Genomic DNA, 26,189 nt, shown 5'->3' with positions numbered 1-26,189 from the left:
TTATGAATGAAATCTTGTCCATGCTTTTTTCCTATTTATTGTTGGTAACTAGAAAAGATACTTTGTTTTTTATATTTATTTGTTACTAACTTTTTTACTGGATTCTTTTTTATTTCTAACAGTTTTCAATAGATTTATTTAGATTTATTGGGTATGTAACAGTAACATTTACCTAAACAAATGAAAGAGAGCTGTGTACCAGCTTTTTGATAATTGTATCTCTTATTCCCTTTTCTTGCCATATTGCATTAATGAGAACTTCCAGAACAAACTTAAATAGCAGTAGTCTTATCTGGCATCTTAATAACCACCAATAGAAAGATGAAAGATGAGCTAAGACTTGACTGAGGTAAAGAAATGAACCAGAAGGAATCTGGGAAAGAAGATTTTCAGGCAGAGAACAGTCAGTACAAAGGTCGTAATGAGGGAGTGCACCTGGTAAATCTGGGGAATGACAAGAAGGCCAGTGTGGCTGGAGAAAGTGAATGAAGAGGAGAGTAGTAGACGATAAGGTTGGACAGTAAATAAAGGAGCGCAGATCATGAAAAGTCTTATGAGCCATGTAAGGATTAATATTTCCTGATATTGAAACTTCCTACATTGGGATTCCTGTGTCATAGTGAGTTTTCCTTTAAGTACTGCATCTGGGTTTTATATACAACTGATAAATTGTTGAACACTACATTTGAGACTAATGATATATGTTGGCTAATTGAATTTAAATTTTTAAAAATAGATTTATAAAAAATAGATATTTTTCTTTTATAAAACCTTCATATCTGTTATTGATACAATATTCACTGATGTACCTCTAGCATTTAAAATGTCTTTTATTATAGTCAAAACACATTCTTCCCCCCAATTACTATGAGCTTACAAATGTGAAATCTACATAACTCTCTTAGGCAAAGTTGCCTTACACTGTGGGGTAGATCATTTGATCAGTAAAATGTCAGTTCCTAAAGTCTGAGAATATTTTAAACAACAGCAGCCACACAAAGAGTAGCTTTGTACTTTGCTTACTTGGACCTAAACATTAATTTAGAATTCTCAGTCATTTTCAGTTTTCGAGTTCTTCTGGTAGAAAAATACCTAAAGGCACCCAGGCAGCAAGAGTAGTGAAGAGTCACAAATCATGGCTATGCTGAAAGCTGACCTAGTTGACCAGATAAGTCAGCTTACTGGGAAAACTATAAGCTCTGTTGAAAAATCAAATATCCCAAGAGGAATAAAACAGGGAAAGAAAAAAGCCTTTATTGCTGAGGGAAGCAGAATTAACCTGAGTGTTGGCACTGCTATAAATTAAAATTCTCCAAAACAGCAATATTTTCTGACAAAGCTTGGCTATTTGATTCTAGAATATAACTTTAAGGCTGCATGCAAATATTTCTCTTCATTTGTAGTCAGAGGAAGAAGAGAGATGAGAAAGAGAAATTTGTATTACTGCTACTAGGAACCTTCTACCTTTTCTTCTTGTTGTTATAACCCCTTGACATTCCTGGGTAACTTAGGATACAGTGTTAGTAGTCTCTGAGGTGCTGATTTATGAAAGATGTCCAAGCTACCATGGATAGAAGATAGTGCCTCAACTCAAACTTTTCCCTGATTGGGAAAGATATGTACAAAAATATTTTGGGAAGTGGTTCAAGATGGTAGAACAGGCATATCTGAACTCATCTCCCACATACACACCAAATCTACAGCTACGTAAGGAAAAATTCCCTCTGAAAAAGACCTGAAAACTAGCTGAAAAGTTTCTCCGCAACAAAGGATAATAGATGGGGCCACACTGAGACGGGTGGGAGAGGCAGAAACGTGGTCTCACCAGAACCCTCTTCTACCTTGGCACACCAACCCGTTATCAGGAGGGAGATCACAAATATGGAGCTTATGCCTGAGAAGCACATCAGCATCAGGCTTACTAGCACTCGGGACTTAGATGGGAGAAATGAACCCTCAAAACATCTGGCTTTGAAAATCAGTGGTACTTATTACATCCGGGAGATCCAAAGGGTGTAGGAAATGAAGGTTCTGCTCTTAAAGGGCTCATGTATAGAATCATTTGCCCCAGAACTAGTGCAAAAGCAGCAGTTTGAAAAGCACCTAGACTATACATATGTGAAGGAGAAATTTATTTCCTAATCGTAAAGCATCTGTCAGAGGGACAGGGACCTACTGGGACTCTGTAAAGATGGAGGCACAGGTGGGTGCCATTTTCCTGCTCTTCCTCCACCTCATGCCATCTTGCTGATTTGCTAGCACCATTTTGCCCTCTCCCTTTATCCTGCTACTGCTGGCACCTGCACACAGTCACAGCACTCTCCAGCTGCCTTGCTAATGCCAGTGGATGTGCCCCACCCCTGCATTCTCCCACTGCCTTATTAAAGCTGGTGGACATGAACACACACACACACACACACACAAAATAAAAATGGGTAGAGGATCTGCATAAATATTTTCCCAAAGACGACGTACAGATGGCTAACAGGCACATGGAAATGTACTCAACATTACTAATCATCAGGGAAATGCAAATCAATACCACAATGAGATATCACCTCATATCTGTTAAGATCGTTTTTAATCAAAAAGACAATAACAAGTGTTGGCAAGGATGTGGTGAAAAGGGAACCCTCTTGCACTGTTGGTATGACTGTAAATGGTGCAACTACTATGGAAAATGGTATGGAGGTTCCTCAAAAAATTAAAAACAGAACTACTGTATGATCTAGCAATTCCACTTCTGGGTATTTACCCAAAGAAAACGGGAACACTAATTTGAAATGATATGTATACCCCTATGTTCACTGTAGCACTGTTTATGATAGTCAAGATATGGAAACAACCTAAGTATCCATCAATGGATGAATGGATAAAGAAGATGTAGCTAAATATATAATGGAATACCACTCAGCCATAAAAAAAAGAATGAAATCTTGCTATTTGCAACAACATTAATGGAATTGAGGGTATTATGCTAAGTGAAATAAATCAGATAGAGAAAGACAAATACCATATAATTTCACTTATTTGTGGAATCTGAAGAAACAAAACATACTAACAACAAAGGAAAACCAAACTAATAGATACAGAGAATAGATTGGTTAGTTACCAGTGGGGAGGAATTTGGTGGCGGCGGGGGGCAAAATAGGTGAAGAGGGTTGAAGGGTACAATCTTCCAGTTATAAATTAAGTAAGTGCTTAGGTCATAATACATGGTCATAATGCATGGTGACCATAGTCAGTGATACTGAAAGTTGCCAAGAGAATAAATCTTAAAAAAGTTGTCCTCAAAAGAAAAAAAAAAGATTTTTTACCTTTCGACACAAATGGTAACTATACTTGCTGTAGTGATCATTTGGCAATGTATATAAATATCAAATCATTTTGTTGTACACTCAAAACTACTATAATGCTGTAAATCAATTATACCTTAGTTAAAATTATTTTTAAGTCTGTTTTACATTTCTTCTAGTACCTTTCCAATTCTCATCTGCACCCATCATTTTTACAATAAAAGAGATGTTTCTGATGATAATTTATTCTGTGAAATGACCTTGTCTTGTGTTCATAGCAATATGTTCCGGATTATATCTGGAACTGTTTACCTAGATTTTACATATCAGTAGGTCTGGTTTTCAAACACAAGAGTGTGAAAAATAGTTTAAGGAGTTGGTCATGATAACAGAAAGAACAAAAGGGATAATGAGAAACACATTCTGCAAATAGGTGGCCATGAAAAGCTATTTCCGTTTTTAAGAGTAACAGCTTACACTTGGCAGAGAGGAACTGGGAAGATCCACAAGTCTTTGTCCTTTCAGTTTCATTAAAATATGAAAGAACTCTATTAATAATAGACCCACGTGGCTTCTGGAACCTTAACTTACTGTTGTCTTCACCATGTGAATCATCATATTGTGGGCATCTGCTGTTACTGACTTGAGCTTTCCCTAACTCCTGCCTCTTTTTCTATTACGCTTTTTCCTTTACTTGCCAATTCCATTTTGTATTAAATGTTTTCATCACAGATGCTAAGTGAATTTAAAAATTAGTGTTACTATAAATATTCTGTACTTATTGACTCTGGAACTTTTAGGTTGATTTAAAGAGGAAAATGTGGAATTAAAAGATAAAGACAGAATATAAGAGGGAAAGTGGGAATGATGAGGAGAAGCAGACCAATAATAATAAAAACAACAACAACAAAGAAGCTGAAAAGATCTCAAAATGATAATTCCCATAGAAGTTTGGGGGAAGAGGAAATGTATAGATATGCTTTTCTTATAAAGCTTTTGAATAGTTCTCTACTTTTCATTTGGGGTATATAGGTTTCATTTTTCAGATTATGGTAAAATATTCCAATTAAATGACAACTTGTCTAATAGCTCTCTTTAATATTTATTTTCTTTTTTAGGAAAGAGGACAGTGGTAGTTTTAGGTCTTAGTTGGTGATAGCTGGAATGGTACACCTTAATTTTTTATTTCTTACCATAAGGCTTTTATGAACCTGAATAATAAATTTGGTTATGACTTACTTAAAAATTTCTTAGCCTGATAAGTACTATTTTCTTCATTTTGGGGTTTCGACAAAGGTCTTTCACAACCGATCAGTGACGGAAACAATTAGAATTCCAGAATTTTGATTCATACATGACATACCTTATTGGATTAAACCAGAATTTTTCCAGCCCAATATCTGGTCTCAAAGCAACTTTGCAGGCATTCATGGTTACTGTCCAAAATAGCAGCTCTGAGAGTTAGGTATATACTACAAGCAACCTTCTCTCATTAAGTTCTGGTGGTTTTACTGTTTCTCAAACTTATACTTTCATCTGCTTTTATCAGAGACTAAAGTCCATCTTAGTTGCAGAAGTGTCTCTATTACTTTGAAAGAGTTCTAGTCCTAATTTAGGAGAAAGGAAATCAGAAGAGCTGGGTTTTAGTTGTGGGTTTGCCCATAATTAATTATATTACCTATGTTAAGAAATTTCACATTTTTGAAACTCATTTTATTCTCATATAATAAGTAAATAGTAAATAGCTCTGAAGTATTTTCTTATTCTAAAAGAATGTGATAGAATTCATGATCCTCCTTTTGTTTGCTGCTTCCATCTTCTATATGATTTTGTAAGGGCCTATTTAGCCAGAGCAGCCCCACCCCGGTTGAACTGCCATTTTGTTGTAAAAGTTAAACTGACTCTGCTCACGCCCCATCCCCAGCCCCAGGAACTTAATTAAAAACAAGTCCTGGAAACCAGCCCCAGGTAACAAAGCCCAAATCCAAGGGTGGGTCAGGCCAGGTGAAGATATCCAATCAGTGGGGGGGCGGGGGGGGCGCATACTGTCTCCTTACTTACCAAGGAGTGTGGGCCCTGCCTTTTGGGTGCCAATTCTGACCAAGGTGATAGGTTGGTTCAAATGTCTACTAGGGTAAATTGTAATTCAGTTGGTCACCTAGCATGACTGTGCAGCTTTCTCTGTGTGTTAAAACTTCATTGGCCACCTTTGCATGGTCAGGCCCAACCACATGGCCTTTGCTCTATAAAAGCTAGTCTGTGAAACAGAGAGGGGTCGCCCTCTCTGTAAAAGCCCCAAACGTTGGGTTTGATTCTTGATGCTTGGTGCGAAATAAAGCTTTGCTTGACCTTCGCTTTGTATCAGTCTTGCTCCTTTAATCACAGACCCATTATTGGGGGACCCCAACCATTTCATAGATCTGGCCATATGTTTCCTAATTTCTGTCTTCTTAGATAGTAAAATAACTAACTGCCACATTCTTCCTTCCGCCAACTTTAAAGGTATTTTCCGAGTTTCTTTGGTCATGAAAATTGCATTTCTTTCATCGTTCTCTATTGATGTCTTTCTTAAGATAGAATTGATGAGAACACAACAAGTATTGAAGGTGTGAGCAGATGTGCCAGGATATTATATATATGCAAGACCATATTTTCTGTTTTATTTCCATTACTTTTTTTTCTGTTACTTTTTAATGCCAGTATTTCCTGGACTTTTTAGCCATATCGTTTCAAAATATCTTTCAGGCCAACCTTTTGCCTCTGGACTAGACTATTCTTAAGCTCTTCACTATTCAGTATCTTCTGGGACAGAGATTTCACACCCTGTCTCTCACCTTCAGGAAGTTCTGGTGGCTAACATAAATCTTGCTTTCTGCAATTTAAATTGAATTTATTTCCTGTTTCTTTTCACTGTGGAGATGGGAACAGCCCCAAACTAAAAGTGATGCTTTCTTATGAGGGCCAGTGCTGAATATAGAGAAAAGATTATTCCCAGTCTGGCATCAATTTTAGCTTTTATATATTAAAGCTTCCTGACTTTCATTTCAATATTCATGGTCTCAGGAGATGCTATTCTTTATAGCCCAAATGAAATAATAGTTACATATCCAATATTAATGTTTATTATGTCTTTTGCTAACTAGAACCCAAATGAGTTACTAAAATAAAAAATGAGTTCTCAAAAGCATGGAGGACTTTAGCAGATTTGTGTTTTTCTTGGTATAACTATAGTCGTGGGACTGGGTTTTTGCCTATGGTTTATAGATTTTATCTCATTTTATTAGTCTTACTGTATACATGTTTAATTCATCCATATCTTCCTCATAAGTGATGAGAATAGAAACTTGTTCTTTAACGTGGGCTGTCTTGAAGCAGAGTTTAATATGTGTAGTCAAAAAGCTTTTGATATCTAGGCTAAGAATTGTGTGAGGTATTGTAAAGAAAAAAGAAAACACATTTTCTGCCATCAAGGGGCCTATATTCTTACTGGGGGGAAATATTATAAAACTTGCAATGATAGAACCATTATAAAATAATATATGGTGGTATATATAAAATAAGATTTTGTGGGGTTTTTTTAAAGACTATTTATTTATTTATTTGACAGACAGAGATCACAGGTAGGCAGAGAGGCAGGCAGAGAGAGGAGGAAGCAGGCTCCCCGCTGAGCAGAGAGCCCAGTGTGGGGCTTGATCCCAGGACTCTAGGATCATGACCTGAGTCTAAGACAGAGGCTTTAACCCACTGAGCCACCCAGGCGCCCCTAAAATAAGATGTTTAATGTAAATTTTATTTTGCATTTAAGATTAATACAGAAAATACCTTATAATATGCAGATTATTCTGTTAGCTAAGGCATCCTAAAATGTTTAACAATTATTTCATTCTGATTTCTGTTTTTTCACTTTAAAGGTTCAGCAGTTTTTGGAAAAAGCCTTCCTCTTACAGCTTTGGAAAATTCATGAAAGTGCCTTAGAAAGACAGTGTAGTGAAATTACAAACCAGAGGAATATGCTTCTCCAAACCTTTGTAAGTCTCCAGCTCCTTAGAAATATGTTTTTCCACTAACTGTATTGAAAAGTATTTAAATATACTTAGGTGTACTTTTAGAAAATTATACGTATGCATATTGGCAGATAGTCCTGTTCAGATATGGAAAAGTATTAAATGCTACTGAAAACTAGTTGGTAGAGTGATGTAGTTTGAAAGAATTCTATTAGCAGATATGCAATATAGAAATTATTTGCAATTGTAATAAGCACAGAAAAACCCAGTGAAACTGACTTGAATTGCTCAAGCTTTCAGACCTTGGTTTTAATGCTTTTGAAAGGCAGAGAGGTTCACATTTTAGGCATATTTATGGATCTTGGTGAAGAGATAGATTTTCTTTATTTTTTTTTAATCTTAACTCAGAACCAGCAGACTCAGTTTTAAATGACAGGGCCAGTTTAAGAATGTGACTTACAATTAATTGACAGTTCAAAGAAAATACATTTAAAAATACTAAGAATATTTATTTGAAGTCAGAACCAACAAAGTTTGAGCTTATGCATAACATGGCTAGTTCCCCAATGTAGTTCACAATTGGTTGACATTTCTTAGAAAAAATAGAAAAATACAGTAATATTTAGATTCTGTCATGGCGCAGAGTTTTTGGAAATTCTTATTTCCTCTTCATGTTGATGTTTCATAAAACATAAACTACTTTGTAGAACTGAATTGGAAGTAAATATATAATTTTACTTTTTTTGTCTCTATCTTAAAAGGTTTCCTTGGATTTCCTTATTTGTTGTTTTTCTATAGCAGTAATTCCTTTGAGTGTAGATTTTCATTTTCCCGTTTGGACATTTGATTATTTTACCTAATTTCATATTGCAGTGACAAAATGGCACCTATGCTGCTAAGTTTAATACATAAACAAACACAGATATAATGACAAGTTATAGGATTTCTATCTCAGTAATACTCCCAAAACATTAAGGATAAAACATTCATGTGGAAATTATTGGTTATTAATATGCAATAGCTTCACTTTTTTATTAATATTGCTTGAGGAATAAAGCATTTTTCTGATAACACCAGGAAGTATGATCTTATATTTTTGTTGTTAGTAATTCCAAATGATTGCATTTTAAATCACTATAGAAAAATAGTATTACAATTAACATCTATAGTTGATCTTTTTGTTTCTGTTTTTTAGGGGGCTACAAAGAAAAAAGTGACCGAGGAAGAAGAAAAATTTATTAAGGAAATTGCAGACTTCAATAATGAGTATGAAGTAACAAAGAAAAGAAAGCTTTTCATGAAAGAAAATGTCAAGATTGAAATATCTGCCTTAGAAAACCAGGCAAACATTTTGAAGAGGGGTATGAGTATATAGTGCCACCTCTTTTATCTGTCATTAATGAAAATAACTTATTTTGAGCCAGTGAATTTTCCAGAAATTAACTTTTTCATAAGTAAATTGATTATTGCATAGCTATTCTTTTATCTTTATCTTATTTATCCTAATGGAAATGTATCTTACATTGTGAGTGGTCTCAAGTTCTTTAGAATTAGATGTGACATGAGCTTTTAGTCATTCACTCAATAAGCAATTATCTATTACTCTCTGTTATGTGATGGGCATTGTTGTGCGTTATGGTGATATAAAACTAAAATGTGGAAGAATCAAATATGAAGCAGATATTTATAGTACAATGTTATAGAAGCTATAATAGGGACAGGACTGATATGATGATCTTCATTTTGCCATCAGTACAATTTAAATTAGGAAACAAGGTTACACAGTGGCATGGGGAGAATTTCATTTCAGAAACCCTAGCATGTAGGTTATTGCAATCTGTGATAAGATCCTGAACTAAAGACATTGCCACAGAGAAGAGAGGGTAAATTAAAGAGATATATAAGCATAATGATAGGACTTTATCACTGATTGAGGTGAACAAAAATAGACAGGGATGAATTATAGTTTTTATATATCAGAGATTGGGTAGAATAGGGTACCAGGAGGAAGAACAGAGGTAGAGAAGCATGTTGGAACTGTAGCCTTTTCTGGACAAAATGACTGAGTTTTATTTCAGGTCTTTTTAGTTAGAGATGTATATGGAATATACCAGGGAAGATTCCCAGGTGGCAGGGGAAAATTTGGTTTTGAAGCTGGTAAGAAAGATTAGAGCTAGACCATTAGGTTTGGGACTGAATCCAGAGGAGTTGGTGACATTATTCAGAGAAAATATATAGAGGGAACATAGATAAGGAGTGAAGACTGAAGCCAGAAACTGGGAAAGGATTATATTTATGGAAAGAAAGAAAAAGAATGGGACAGAGTAGTCAAAGAAGGCAAGAGGAGACCCAGCAGAGAGTAATATTTTATTTTATTTATTTATTTTTTTTTAATCTTTTTTTTTTTTTAAGATTTTATTTATTTATTTGACAGAGAGAGATCACAGCAGGCAGAGAGGCAGGCAGAGAGAGGGGAAGGGAAGGAAGCAGGCCCCTGCTGAATAGAGAGCCCGACGTGGGACTCGATCCCAGGACCCTGAGATCATGACCTGAGCCGAAGGCAGCGGCTTAACCCACTGAGCCACCCAGGCACCCGAGAGTAATATTTTAGAAGCCAAAAGCAAGATATGTATTTCTCAAATTAGTGGAAAACAAAATAGGATATTAATTTGACAATCAGAAGATGTCAAGTGCAGTAGCATAAAGTAGAGCAGTAGAAAAAGACTGGTGGTAATAGATTGGAGTCAATGGGAGTTGAGGAAATAGAGAATGAAAATATAAATGATATTAAGTGCAAAATTAGTTTTTAATGGAAGCCTCTCTAAAATATGTTGTTACTTTGACGCCTTTAGTAAATGGAGAATAATAAACACATTTAACTCTCTTTTTTTTTTAAAGATTTTATTTATTTATTTGACAGAGATCACAAGTAGGCAGAGAGGCAAGCAGAGAGAGAGAGGAGGAAGCAGGCTCCCTGCCGAGCGGAGAGCCCGATGTGGGACTCGATCCCAGGACCCTGGGATCATGACCTGAGCTGAAGGCAGAGGCTTTAACCCACTGAGACACCCAGGCGCCCCCACATTTAACTCTTTTACTAACTTGGAGCTCTCAGTATGAATAATGTATTGATTTGCTTTACATATGACAACTACTATTTTAAGTAATATTCATCAAGCTTATACTATAAAGCAACCGCCATCCTGAAGACTATAAATGCTAATATCATGTTGATTTCATTTAAATCTTAATTTTACCATTTGATAGCTGTGTGATTTGGGGCAAGATGCCAAACTTCTCTTTGGTTCGGTTTCCCCATTTGTAAAGATGGGGGTTAGTAGTCATGACCTTAACAAAGGTTGTTGTGAGAATGCAATGAAATAATACTGAAACACATAGGATGCTGCCTGCCTTATAATTAAACCCGCAAAAAAATGTGAGGATTATACTTTTTAATCTGATTTTATAGATGAAGGAAATAAAGTTCTGAGAGAGAAATTATTTTGGGTAGAGAGTGTAGGACAGAGGCACACATCTGGAAAGCTTTAAAAAATATTAAATGTTTGAGTCTCATTCAAGACCTATTGAATCAGAATCTGTGGGAGAGGATAGGGAACATAACATTTTTTAAATCCGTGAGGTGATATTGATGTGTATTTTCAATAACAAGTCAGAATACAAAAGTCTATAGATGCATACTTTAAAACTAACTTTCTGCAAAAAGTCATGGGTATCACCATTTCTTTCGAACATATATTAGAAATTTTAGCCAAATCAATCAGGCAACAAAAAGAAATAAAACACGTCTACATTGGAAAGGAAAAAGTAGTCTTTGTGCCCAAATGATAATGCTCTTACATATAAAACACCTAAGGATACCACAAAAAAACAAAAAACTGCTGGAACTAATAAATAAATACAGCAAAGTTGCAGTATACAAAATCAACACACAAAAATAAGTTGCATTTCTGTGTATGAGCAATAAGTGACCTAAAAAGGAACAAAAATTTAAATTCCATTTATAATAGTGTCAAAAAGAATAAAATACTTAAAAATAAATTTAACCGAGGTGGTAAAAGACTTGTACATGGAAAACTATATAAAACATTGCTTAAAGAAATTAAAGAAGACCCAAATAAGTGGAAAGACTTCTCCTGTTCATGGATTGGAAAACTTAGTGTTGTTAAGATGACATTATTACCCAAAATGATGTATAGATTCAAAGTAATCTCTATCAAAATCCCAACAGTGTTTTTTTTTAAAGATTTTATTTATTTATTTGACAGAGATCACAAGCAGGCAGAGAGGCAGGCAGAGAGAGGGAGAAGCAGGCTCCCCACTGAGCAGAGAGCCCGATGTGGGCCTCAATCCCAGGACCCTGGGATCATGACCTGAGCCGAAGGCAGAGGCTTCAACCTACCGAGCCACCCAGGTGCCCCCAACAGTGTTTTTTTCATGAATTGAAAAACCATCCTAAAATTCATATAAAATCCCAAAGGATCCCAAAGAGCCAAAACTATCCTGGAAAAAAAGAACAAAGTTGGAAGACTCATATTTCTGATTCCAAAACTTACTAAAATGCCACAGTAATCAAAACTGTGTGGTACTAGAATAAGGATAGACATATAGAAAATCAGGATATAATAGAGAGCTCAAATATAAACTCTCATGTATGTGGTCAAATGATTTTTTATAACAGTGCCAACACTATTCAATGGGAAAGGATAGTCTTTTGAAAAAATGGATCTGGGAAAACTGGATACCACCCTTACCTTACACAATATACAAAAATTAGCTAAAAATGGATAAAAGTCTTAAACTTAAGAAGTAAAACAAGAAAGCTCTTAGAAGAAATCATATAGGAAACACTTCGCACTTCATCATATTGGATTTAGAGATGATTTCTTGAATATCAAAAACACAGGCAACAAAAGAAAAAATAGATAAATTGTATTTCATTAAGATTAAGATCTTTTGTATGTCAGAGGACACTATCAAGAGAGTAAAAGCGGAACTCTCAAAGAATGAGTTGTGTTTTTTTATGGAAGAAAATATTTGCAAATCATTTCTTTGATAAGGGATTAATATCCAGGATATTTTTTAAGTAGTTTCTGCACCCAGTTTAGGGCTTGAACTCACAACCCCAAAGTCAAGAGTCATATGCTCTACTGATTCAGCCAGCCAAATGCTTCTAATGGCCAGAATATAGAAGAACTATAATTCAAAATCAAGAAAATAAGCAACTCAATTTAAAAAATGGGCAAAGGATTTGAATAAACATTTCTCCAAAGATATGGCCAATAAGCACACAAAAAGCTGCTGTACATCACTAGCCTTTAGAGAAATGGAAATCAAAACCACAAAGACACCCTACTTCATACCCATTAGAGTGGCTATTATGAAAAAAATCCAAAGTTTACACAGAATGATACAATGTTTAGGATGCAATCCAAAATTACTTGACCTCTGAAGAATCAGTGAAATGTGACCTAGTATCAAAAGAAAACCCTAAGATGCCAAACCCACAGTGATCTAGATACTGGAATTATGAAATACTTTATAGCATTTATTATTGAGCTATGCTCAGTGAGTTAAGGAAGTTGCACTTGTAATATATGATAGGTAACTCGGTGGAGAAATAGAAAATGTGAAAAAAAATTAGAACTGAAAAATACATGATCTGAAATAAGAATGTCACTGAATAAGTTTAATAACAGAATGGAACTCATAGAAGAGCCAGTGAACATGAAGATAGATCAATAGAAATTGTCCAATCTGAAAAAGAGGGGAAAAATTAAAACAAAATAAAATGAAACCAAAAAATTAGAAATTCAGGGACATGTAGGACAATTTTAAAAGGTCTAATATTCAAGTAATTGAAGTCTCTGAAGGAAAGGAAAGAGAATTGGCAGAAAATATATTTGAAGAGATCACAGCAGGAAATTTCCTAAATTTTCTAAAAGACATTAATTTGCAGTTTCAAGAAGTTCAGCAAATCCAAATATGATAAATTCAAAGAAATCCATGCCTAGCCATTTAATAATAGTCAAACTGTTAACAAGTCAAAGAGAAAGAAAAAATCTTGAAAACAGGGAACAATAACTCTAATGCTAAAGGAAGGCTTCCAAGTAGAAGCAAAAATAATACCAGAGAGAAACTTGGATCATGTTTAATGAATTAAAATAAACAGAAATGGCAAATATTTGGACAATTAAAATATCAGTTTTTTTCTCTTAACTTGAAAAGATACATATGATTGTTTAAAGCAAATAATATATTGTCTTATTGAATTTATAATGTATGCAGAGGCAGTTTGTATACATGCATACCATATGCATCTATGACAGCTATCTCATAAAGGACTGGAAAAGAGAACTGGTAAAGGGATCTATACAGCCCTACATAACTCCCAGAAAACCAGGAATAGGGACGCCTGGGTGGCTCAGTTGGTTAAGCAGCTGCCTTCGGCTCAGGTCATGATCCCGGCATCCTGGGATCGAGTCCCACATCGGGCTCCTTGCTCTGCGGGGAGCCTGCTTCTCCCTCTGACTCTGCCTTCCACTCTGTCTGCCTGTGCTCGCTCTCACTCTCTCTCTCTCTTACAAATAAATAAATAAAATCTTAAAAAAAAAAAAAGAAAACCAGGAATAGAAGGAAACTTCCTCAACCAGTTAAAGAACCTCTTTGAAAAGCCTACAACTAATATTACACTTAATGATGAAATAGCAAATACCAATATCATTTGAAATGGTGACGTATTAAATACTTTCCCCACAAAGATTGACAATAAGGCAAGAATGTCCATTCTTATCACTTCCATTCAATATGGCTGTGGATGTCCTAGCCATTTTAACTATTTCAATGAGACAAAGTTGTCTCTATTTATAGATTGCGATTGTTTACATAGAAAATTATAAGGAATTTATAAAACAATTACTAAAATTAATAAGTCAATATGGTAAGGTTACAGGATATAAGGTATATATTTAAAAATCAGTTGAGGGGCACCTGGATGGTCTAGATGTTAAGTGTCAGATTCTTGATTTGGGATCAGGTCATGATCTCAGGTCTGCCCAGCATGGAGCTTGCTTAAGATTCTCTCTTTCCCTCTCCCTATTTCCCTCCCTACACCACTCTCTCTTTCTCTAAAGAAAAAAAAAATCAGTTGAATTCTTATATTCTAACAGCAAACAATAGAAAATGGAATAAAAATACCATTTAAACAGCATCTAAAAACAAAATAGAAACAAATTTAACAAGAGACATGAGGGACTTCTATACTATAAACTACAGAGCATTGCTGAGAGCAGTTAAGGAAGACCTAAGTAGATAGATTTATCATGTTCATGGATTAGAAAATTCAATTTTGTTAATAGGTCCATTCTCTTCTAATTGATCATAGGTTCAACAGAATTTTGGTAAAAATCCCATTAAGTTTTAGTAAGCCTTGACAAGCTAATTCTAATATTTATATAAAAATGTAAATCACTTAGAACAGCCAAAATTTTTTAAAAGAACAAAATTTGAGGATTTATACTCCCTGACTTCAAGTTTTGCTAAAAAGCTATAGTAATCAAGATAATGTGTCACTGCCTTAAAAATAGGCATATTGGTACCACGGGAAGGAAAGAGAAATAGCCTTATGCAGATAGGGTCAATTGATTGTTAACAAAAGTAGCAAGGCAGTTCAGTGGGGGAAAGGAAAATCTTTTCAGTAAATGGTGCTGGAACAATTGGACATCCATTGCAAAACAATGATTCTTAAATTTTACTTCATACCATATTAAACATTAACTCAGAACGAACCATACATCTAAACATAAAAGCTAACATCATGAAACTCCTAGAAGAATTCTTAGATGGGACACAGAAACATGAAAAAAAAAAATACACTGGATTTCAAATAAATTTAAAAAAATACTATTAAGAAAAAGACAAACCAAAGACTTGAAGAAAATACTTGCAATACATATATCTGCTTGTGTACTGTTACCTAGAATATAATGAACTCTTACAACTTAATAATAAGAAGGCAACAAAACTGATTCTAAAAGGGGAAAAGGATTGAACTTCACAAAAGGGCATATACTGATGACCAATGAACAGATGAAAAGATACTCAGTATCTTTAGCTATCAGGAAAATACAAATTAAAACCACAGTGTATATCACTGTACCTACATTTAGTTAAAATTCAAAAGGCTGGTCATATCAAGTGTTGGCAAGTATGGGAAGCATCTGAAATTCATATGGTACTGATGAGAATGCAAAATAAATGGTACAACCACTTTGGAAATTGTTTTTCAGTTTCTTATCAAGTCTATCTATGAAAGACCCCCAGCAAATATCATCCTCAATGGGAAAAAGCTTGTGTCCTTCCCGTTGAGATGAGGAACACGACAAGTATGCCCACTCTCACCATTCTTGTTCAACATAGTATTAGAAGTCCTAGCAACAGCAATCAGACAACAAAGGAAAATAAAAGGTATCCAAATTGGTAATGAAGAAGTCAAACTCTCTCTCTTGGCAGATGACATGATTCTTTATATGGAAAACCCAAAAGACTCCACGCCCAAACTACTAGAACTCATATAGCAATTCAGCAACGTGGCAGGATACAAAGTCAATGTACAGAAATCAGTGGCTTTCTTATACACTAACAATGAAAATACAGAAAGGGAAATTAGAGAATCGATTCCATTTATTATAGCACCAAGAACCATAAGATACCTGGGAATAAACCTAACCAAAGAGGTAAAGGATCTGTACTCAAGGAACTACAGAACACTCATGAAAGAAATTGAAGAAGACACAAAAAGATGGAAGACCATTCCATGCTCTTGGATTGGAAGAATAAACATTGTTAAAATGTCTATACTGCCTAGAGCAATCTATACTTTTAATGCTATTTCGATCAAAATTCCACTGGTATTCTTCAAAGAGCTGGAGCAAATAATCCTAAAATTTGTATGGAATCAGAAGAGACCCCGAATCACTAAGGAAATGTCGAAAAACAAAAATAAAACTGGGGGCATCACGTTACCTGATTTAAAGCTTTACTACAAAGCTGTGATCACCAAGACAGCATGGTACTGGCATAAAAACAGACACATAGACCAGTGGAACAGAGTAGAGAGCCCAGATATGGACCCTCAACTCTATGGTCAAATAATCTTCGACAAAACAGGAAAAAATATACAGTGGAAAAAAGACAGTCTCTTCAATAAATGGTGCTGGGAAAACTGGGCAGCTATATGTAGAAGAATGAAACTCGACCATTCTCTTACATCGTACACAAAGATAAACTCAAAATGGATAAAAGTTTCTTAAACCATTAAACAAACATTTGCCATATGACCCAGCCATTCTACAACTAGATACACCAGAGAAGTGAAACTTAGGTCCACACTAAGTTTTTAGTAAATTTATTCACTGTAGCCAAAAACTGAACATAACTCAAATGTCCATTAAGAGGTAAATGGATAAACAAAATTTCTGTACCCATGCCGTGGAATACTCAGAGATAAGAACAGATCTGCTCACAGACAACACAGATGCGTCTCAAAAGGATATGGTGACGGAAGGAAGCTGGGCACAGAAGAATACATACTAAATACAAGGCAAACTGTGTGGGACAACAAGCTGATCAGTGGTTGCCAGTGTCAGAATGAATAAATTGCAAAAGGGCAGAGGAAGCTTTTGGGATTGATAGAGTTTCTTGATTGTGGTGGTGTTTTCACGAGTGTATGTGAGAGCCAAAACTCTCAGAATTGTATGCTGTTAGGTGGATATACTTTATGTTAATTATTCCTCCAAAAATTGATAAAGAAAAAAGTCCTTGATACCACAAATACTGTGGGAGCCCTCTCTTTTGTGTCCTTCCTCCAGAAGTATGGGTTTATTTTAATAGATTTGCTTCCATAGTACCTGGTACTGTTGGTCTTTGTACTTGAACAAAACGCATCCGTCTCTATGTATATTTTAACATTTTTATATGAAACTTTAAACTCTGTAATAGCAGGACTTTGTTTAATGCTCTGTCTCTAATAGTATGAAAGAGATAATTATGAATTGATAACTGTTTCAAAAGAAGTATAAAATGAGGTGTGAATGTATAGTAAGGAAGGTTACTCTGGACCAGGAGTGAAGGAAGATCTACCGGAGCAAGTGACTTTCAGACTGAGGTCTGAAGGGTGATAGGAATTAGCCAAATGGCAGATCTGAGTCAATATCAGAAAGTTGGATATGTAAGTCAAGAGCTCCGAGGGAGATTTGAGCTGAAACTGGTATATGCATACAATGAATCATGGGATGCTAGAGCAAAAAACTAATGATGTTCTGTATGGTGACTAAGATAACATAACATAAAAATTAATTAATAATTAATTCAGGAGTCATCCAGGAAAAATGTATTGAAAGTAAGTAATAGAAAACTGAGGAACACCAGGATATTCAAAGCAAGAAGAAGAAAAAGGCCAGTGATGAGTGTGTAAGGTAGGCAGGACACATTACTGTGTGAAATGGGAGATCACCTCAGGGAGAGAGAGTGTGTGAGGGAGCGATCAGCCCATGTTAAATGTTGCCAAATTGTCAACCATGAAGACCAAGAAGCAGCCATGGAAGGTCCCTTGTAATCTTTAGGGAAAGCAACAGATGGGGGTAGGAAGAGAGGAAGGGTAGAGGCCAAGTTGTAATGGGTTGAGCAGTGAGAACAGAGGAGATGGTGATCGTAAGCGCCCACAAGCCCTTGAAGCAAAGTTTCTCTGGATGAGAGAGTCCAGTAAACAGGGGCTTATGAGGTCAGGGGAGGGCTTCTAGTGGGTTATGTGTTGTCCATTTTTCATTTCTGTTGTTTGAGACAGGAGGTATTTGAACATATTAAATGATGATGGATCAGAGCCCATGGAGAAGTAGAGTTGAAAATTCAAGAGAGAAGTAAAGTTCCCAGAGAAGATAGGAAATGGTGCACAGGTGGAGGGATTGGTGGCGATTTCAGAAGAAAACAAAATAAAAGCAAAATCAGTAAACAACCTACATGACCATCAATAAGGGCCTCTAATTATCTGAGTATATATCTCCTTATACTTTTGTCACTAAATTTGTCTCGTAGAATCTACTAATGGAACCGCTAGGTCAGAGACTTAATGTCAAATCAGATTCCTTAAATCACCAAATTAATTAATTTTCCCACCAACTGTTTAGGAGAATGCCTGTTTTCTTGTATTATTATCCTATACCATTACCAATGTTGGCATTATCACTGACTTTAAGCTTTGCCAATCTGACAAGCAAAAATATTATTTTTATTGTTGCTTTAATTCACATTTCTTTGATTTTGCATGATGTTGAATTTACCTCTCTGAATTTATTAGTCACTTAAATTTCTTTTTATTTTCCTGTGAACAATCTGTTCATACTCTTTGTTCATCTTTCTACATTTTTATTCTTATTCTGATTTATATGAGCTCTTTGTAAATTAAGGAAGTTAGCTAGTTATGTGGTGTCATGTGTTTAAATTTTGTGTCCTAATTTTTTGTTTACCTTTTGAAAAATTAGGAGATGAATCTTAAAGGATGAATTAGGAGTTTATTGTGGGGAGAAAAAGAGGAAAGCTATTCTAGGTAGAAGAAGCAATATTAGCAGTATTGTAGAAGTGTGTAGCCATATAGTGAGTACTATGCAATGTCATTTTAAATATGCTTTACTTATGAAGGATAGAGTTTTCTTATTATCTCATTGGGAAGCTTGTTTTACTTAGTGATGTTACATTGTTTTGAATTTTCTCTAGGTAGTCTAATCCTCAATTAACTAATTCTTTTGTACCTCATTGTTGCTTAATTAATTCTGGTCAGTTCATTAGAAACAGTTTCTAGACGGCCAAAGAAAGCTTGTTGGGGCTTAAAATTGACCATATGAATCATTTCTCAGCCTTTTGACTAAGATCAAATACAGTATCTGTTCTTATCAGTTTAAAAATTGACCATATACTACTTAAATTTTTAGTACACACACACACACGTTAATACTTGTTGACATATTCAACGCAAAGCTAAGTGGCTAAAATATGGCTTTTATTTGTCTATTTGTTTCTAGAAATAAAATCGATGGACCATGATAGTGGCCAGTTATGTGAACTTCAAAAACAAAAGAGTGAATTAGTACAAGAATTACTTACTGTGCAGAGAAAACTTAAAGGTATTATCTTTATGAGCTAGTTTATTTTGCTGATGAATATAGTTACATATGTATAACGGGTCATATTATTCTTTCCAAGTATACTCACCTATTGAGATACAGTGTTATTGGTATAAAGATGAAACAGGTAAAACGTTAAAAAAAAGTATTAGATCTGATATTTTTAATGTCATAAATTTTGTCAAGATCTTTTTTTATGCCTGTAATTGCTATATTAAAATAGAAAATTAAGAATCATGAGTGCATACGTTTTATATAAAGCACTAAAAATTAAGAGTATTGTTCTTAAGAATGAACTCTTCTGTTTATTTTTTTAAAGATTGTAAGCGTTTTCTTAATTGTTTAGTTTTTGAAGATAAAAAGATTGAAGCCATTTGTACTACCAAATACCTAGAGGCAGAAAAAGCAAAGATAAATGAAAAGCCTCAAAATGATGCTGAGTGCTTAAGGTAAGAATTCCCTATTATATTTTGATATAGAATCTGGTAACTTTTCAAGTTGTCAAAGAGATTTCAGCATAAAGCTAAATGTAGGCTTTTTTTTTTTTAAGTTCCAGATAAAGATATTAATTCCTTTTATGTGTATTGTGAAATATGCTAATGAGAAAAGGCTTCACTGGCTAAAAAGTGGTACATGTAAGTTTCACAGTGTATCGGGTTGCTAATACTGAAATCAATTTTTTCTTTTACCTCATGGACTTAGTGTTACTCACATCCCAGCAGATTAAAACAAAGTTATTAGTTCCAAAACCTCCTTTCTATTATTCCTAACTTTTTTTTTTGAAGATTGATTGATTGATTAAAGAGAACAAGAGAGCACACAGAAGGAAAGGGAGAGGGAGAAGCAGACTGCCTGCAGACCAGTGAGCCTGATGTGGGGCTGGATCTCAGGACCCTGGAATCATGACCTGAGCCAAAGGCAGACACTTAACTGACTGAGCCACCCAGGCACCCCTTACTTTTTTTTTTAAAAATGATTGAAATTATTTTTTATCGTTTTAAATTTGAGGGGGAAAAATCACAACCTACTATTTTACTTGAAATTTATTACTATTTGTTTTATGGTGAAAGAATGAAATATATTTTCTGTATGGAATATTGAGCTACTTTTTATGTATTTGGATAATGAAAGAATGGCTGGTGTTTGAAACAGCAGAGTCATACACACAAGGAGAAAACCTTCAGTTTGTTAATTTTACTATTGTTTATTAATAATTCAATGTTATATTTGCCAGCCTAATTTCAAAGAAGTTCATTTACGTTCTGGGCTAAATATAAGGAAAGAAACCTCATTACTGAATCTATGAGAAGCAAATGAAGCCTTCTTTTACATAAATCATATAGAAATATGTCCACTAGAGCTGAACAAATGCTTCATATTAGCTGTGTATTGCCTTAGGCCATAATTTTAGTAGATTGTGAGAAAATATTTGCAATTTAATTTTATGTTAAGTTTTATAAGCATGAAATATCAATCTCTTGGGTGATATGTGTGATGCAGAATGAGTTTCTGTAATGACAATCTGCTCATTGATTTTTTTACATTTTCAAAAATGATAGGGCCCACTGGTGACATGATAGTTAGTATTATAAGGGCTTCTGACATGAACTCCAGTTTTGTGGGTTTATCAATCATAAAAATTTGCCCTGGGTTAAAATTAAACACACAGAGTCTGTTAGAGAGTGTTTTTTCCTTCACAGATGGTGACAGAAGAAATTTGAATAAAAAGAAGCATTAGTCTTTATGCATTGTCCATTTTTTGCATTTTAGCACTTATCAAATGAAATGGCAATATTCACCAGTTCCCACTTTAAATTACTTAATACGTGTAGTTCAGTTTGCTTACTGGTATGTTCCATAATAGTAATTTCAAGTATAAAGAACAAGTCAAAGTGTTGAATATAAAGATTTTAGGAAATAAGGCCATAAACCTTATAATTAGTGCAAAAACAAGAAGCTAATAATGGCGAAACATTTATTCAATATCATGAAGGCCAAAATTAAGTTGGTTTTATCCCTAAATTTTGGAATATTCTTTTCCATCTGTGTGTTCAAATGCATACTGAATTCTGTTGCCTTTTTCTTAAATTTTCAGGTTTAATTACTATTGGTATAGATGCCATTTTTATAACAGGGTTTCTCAAACTTGGCAGTGTTAACATTTGGAGCCGGGTTACTCTTGGTTGCAAGAGGACAGCCCTGTGTAATTTAAGATGTTTAGCAGCATTTCTGGCCTCGACCCACTGGATGCCAGCAGCATCTCCCACCCTCAGCTCTGACAACCAAAACTGTCTCCAGACATTGACAAATGTCCCCTGGACAGAGGGGGGTGGGAAAAATTGTCCCCAGCTGAGAACCAGTTTTATTTTAAGGTTATTATAGTTGTACTTCTACTTTTATTAAACTTTAACCAGTTAAGAAAGCAATTATAAAATTAATATTAGCTTATGTATATGCATTTATTGTTTCTACTTTTAGTAATTAGAAAATTTTACACATCTTTTATACTGTCTATATCATTAGAATTCTTTCTTTTTAAATTAATCTGCCATGTTCAGATTATTTGTTGGACTCTGTCTTGATGCCATCCTTTAGTATAAAGAACTAGTACTCTTATTCACAGTGGTTTCATGGTCTCTCCTTTAAGTAACCATTTCCCGTTTATAAATACCAAGATGCTTATTTATTTAAAAGATTCTATTCTGAAGAGTGTGGGATCATTAATTAAATATGTTAAGGCAGCTAACTTGTAGAATATTGCTATGATTAACACAAGTCGAAGGTTGGGTTAAATTCATAAGAAGCTCCTAGAAGACTGTATAACTATGACTGATCTAGTTCTTTCATATAGTTCAGAGAGGATAGAAAAGATAAACCTTAGTTCTAGAGAGGCAGTAAGCATGGAGGTTAAGATTACAACTCCGTTAAAATCCCAGCTCTGCTATTTACTAGGTTAGTAACCTTGGACAAACAATTTAACTTGTCTGTCCTCAGTCTCCACATCTATAAAATGAGGTTCATTATAGCACCTACCTCACAAGATTATAGTAAAAATTAAATGACTTAAAAACCCTTAGAACAGTGCTTAGAACATAGTAAATGCTCTAAAATTAGATACAATTATAATGATATAATTACTTATAATTACATTTTTATTTCATATTATCCATGAGGATTTTATTACTTTCAAGCTTTTTTCTCATTTTTTTTCTCTCAATTTCTCCCCATTGAGAATGATACTCACTGTGGGCTTTTTGTCAATAGCTTTTATGATATTGAGGTGTGTTCCCTTTATCCGTACACTGTGAAGAGTTTTAATCAAGAATTGGGATGTGTTCTTTGTCAAATGCTTTTTTTGCATTAATTAGGAGGATCACGTGGTTCTTGTCCTTTCTTTTATTAATGTAGCATATCACATCGAGTGATTTGCTGATGTTGAACCACCCTTGCAGCCCTAGAATAAATCCTACTTGGACATGGTGAATAATTCTTTTAATGTACCGTTTTTCCTATTAGCTAGTATCCTGGTGAGAATTTTTGCATTCATGTTCATCAGGGATATTGATCTGAAATTCTCCTTTTTGGTGGGATCTTTGTCTGGTTTTGGGTTCAAGGTAATGCTAACCTCGTAGAAAGAGTTTGGAACTTTTCCTTCTTTTTTTTTTTTTTTTGAAACAACCTCAGAAGAATATGTATTAATTGTTCTTTAAATGTTTGATAGAATTCCTCTGGGAAGCCATCTGGCCATGGACTCTTGGTTATTGGGAGATTTTTTATTGCTGCTTCAATTTCCTTGCTGGTTATGGGTCTGCTCAGGTTTACTATTTCTTCCTGTTTCAGTTTTGATAATTTCTATGTCTCTAGGAATGCATCCATTTCTTCCAGATTGACCCATTTGTTGGCCTATAGTTATGCATAATATGTTTTTAAAATTGTTTGTATTTCTTCAATGTTTGTTGTGATCTCTCCTCTTTCATTCATAATTTTGTTTATCTGGTTCCTTTCTCTTTTCTTTTTGATAAGTCTGTTCAGGGGTTTAATGATCTTATTAATTCTTTCAAAGAATGAGCTCTTAGTTTCACTGATCTCTTCTACTGTTCTTTTGGTTTCTATTTCATTGACTTCTGCTCTTTTTTTTTTTTTTAAAGATTTTATTTATTTATTTGACAGACAGAGATCACAGGTAGGCAGAGAGGCAGGCAGAGAGAGAGAGAGAGAGAGAGGGAAGCAGGCTTCCTGCGGAGCAGAGAGCCCGATGCGGGGCTCGATCCCAGGACCCTGAGATCATGACCTGAGCCGAAGGCAGCAGCCCAAACCACTGAGCCACCCAGGCACCCCGACTTCTGCTCTTTTTATTAATTCTCTTCTCATGCTGGATTTAGGCTTTATTTGGTATTCTTTTTCTAGCTCCTTTAGGTATAAAGTTAGGTTGTATATTTGAGACCTTTCTTGTTTCTTGAAAAAGTCTTTTATTACTATATACTTCCCTCTTAGGAGTGCCTTTACTACATCCCAAAGGTTTTGAACAGTTGTGTTTTTATTTTCCTTTGTTTCCATGAATTATTTTAATTCTTCTTTAATTTCCTGGTTGACCATTTATTCTTAGTAGGATTCTCTTTAACCTCCATGTATTTGACATCTTTCCAAATTTCCTTTGTGATTGAGTTCAAATTTGAAAGCATTGCAGTCTGAAAATGTGTAGGGAATGATCCCAAACTTTTTGTGGTTTTTTTTTTTTTTGATCCCAAACTTTTGATACCAGTTGAGACCTGATTTGTGATCAGTATGTGATCTAATCTAGAGAATGTTCCATGTACCCTTGAGAAGAGTGTGTATTCTGTTGCCTTAGGATGGAATGTTCTGAATATATCTGTGAAGTCCTTGTAGTCCGGTGTGTCATTCAAAGACCTTGTTTCCTTGTTGATCTTCTGCTTAGATGATCTGTTCATTGCAGTGAGTGGGATGTTAAAGTCCCCTAATATTATTGTATTATTATCAATGTATTTGTTTAATTTTGTTATTAATTGGTTTATATAATTGGCTACTCCCATGTTAGGGACATAAATATTTACAGTGCTTAGATCTTCTTGTTGGATTATGATATAATACCTTTATTTATGATACAGTATCCTTTCTCATCTCTTATTTCAGTCTTTGGTTTGAAATCTAATTTCATCTTTCTTTTAATGTCCATGAGCATGATAAATTGTTTTCTACCCCCATCACTTCAGTCTGGAAGTGTCTTTGGGTCTAAAAGGAGTCTCTTGCAGACAGCATATCAATGGGTCTTGCTTTTTTATCCAGCCTCATACCCTGAGTCTTTTGATTGGGGCATTTAGCCCATTTACATTCAGAGTAACTGTTGAAAGATAGAAACTTAGTGACATTGTATTACCTATAAATTCACTGGTTCTATATATTGTCTCTGTTCCTTTCTGGTCTATGTTACTTTTGGGCTCTCTCTTTGCTTAAAGGATTCTCTTTAATATTACAGGGGTGATTTAATGATCACAAATTCTTTGTTTCTGTTTGTCCTGGAAGCTTTATATCTCTCCTTCTATTTTGAATGACAGCCTTGCTGGATAAAGTATTCTTGGCTGCATATTTTTCTCATTTAACACCCTAAATATATCATGTGAGTCCTTTCCGGCCTGCCAGGCCTCTGTGGACAGGTCTTCTGCCAGTCTATTGTTCCTACCCTTGTAAGTTATGGACCTCTTGTCCCAAGCTGCTTTTAGGATTTTCTCTAGGTCTTCCATGCTTTTTTCAAGCCCAGCTAGTATCTTTATATTCATTATTCTGAACTCTAGTTCTGACATCTTACTTATATCCATACTGATTAGATCCCTGACCAATAGTACTGCCTCTTGTTCTCTTTTATGAGGTGAGTTTTTCTCTCTTGTTATTCTGTCTAGAGAAGAATATATGAATGAGGGGGAAAAAATACTACTGATCCCAGAGAAATATACACTAAACAAATCAGAAGAGACTCAAAACTTAAAAACAAATTAAAAAAAAAAAAGGTATAATCAGGTCAACAGAATAGAGCAATACACTGGATCCTGTGTGTAGTTAGGTCTGTTTTTTTAGTAAACTAGATCCCAAAATTGTGAAGAAAGTAAAACTTACATATGTACAAAGATAAAATAAAATGAAATAAAAGGATAGGTTGTACCTGTAAAAATGAAAATTAAAAAAAGACTTGCTGAAAGTGGTTGCTTTTCTATTTGTAGAATTGCAGCAATTCTTTTCTTAGATCTCTAGTTGATTTTGTAAGTATTCAGAATGATTTGATAGCTATCTAGTTGAATTCCCAGGACCAGACAAATCTAAGGTCTCTTATTCCTTCACCATCTTGGACTCCTTCCACCTGTCTTTTAAATGCATGAGACCCCAAAAGGTTAATCACTGAATCTTCTTTCTTTATATTCTTTATGGGCTACCTCATATGCTCTAATGATTTTAGTTATCACAGATAGATAATTTCCAAATATTTTTCCTAAATCCCTCTTTCTTGAATTCCAGTCCTGAATTCCCAACAGTTTAATATAAACATAGATCTGAAGTGATGTTGTGCTGATTAAATAAGCAAAAAAAAAAAAAGCAAAAACAAAAGTCTTATCAGAGGTTCAAAGGTCTTATCTTGGGCAGGGTTGGGCCTGGTTAGTACTTGGATGGGAGAATTCAAAGGTCTTCAT

General features: G+C 34.7%; 1 protein-coding gene and 1 pseudogene across 1 annotated transcript in view; both read left to right on the top strand.

The window, feature by feature from the left end:
• The window catches only part of CCDC172 (coiled-coil domain containing 172), a 55,536-nt gene that overhangs the window by 18,098 nt on the left and 11,249 nt on the right, over positions 1–26,189 (top strand). The window contains exons 4-7 of the mRNA XM_059172586.1: positions 7,208–7,324; positions 8,496–8,661; positions 19,390–19,491; positions 19,838–19,940. Of these exons, the coding sequence (XP_059028569.1) occupies positions 7,208–7,324; positions 8,496–8,661; positions 19,390–19,491; positions 19,838–19,940 (488 nt within the window). The remainder of the gene's footprint in view (positions 1–7,207; positions 7,325–8,495; positions 8,662–19,389; positions 19,492–19,837; positions 19,941–26,189) is intronic.
• LOC131830849 (U2 spliceosomal RNA) lies at positions 19,213–19,317 on the top strand (annotated as a pseudogene).

The sequence above is a fragment of the Mustela lutreola genome, chromosome 4 (assembly GCF_030435805.1).
Source record: "Mustela lutreola isolate mMusLut2 chromosome 4, mMusLut2.pri, whole genome shotgun sequence".
Taxonomy (NCBI): domain Eukaryota; kingdom Metazoa; phylum Chordata; class Mammalia; order Carnivora; family Mustelidae; genus Mustela; species Mustela lutreola.
This window is presented reverse-complemented; position numbering and strand designations above follow the sequence as displayed.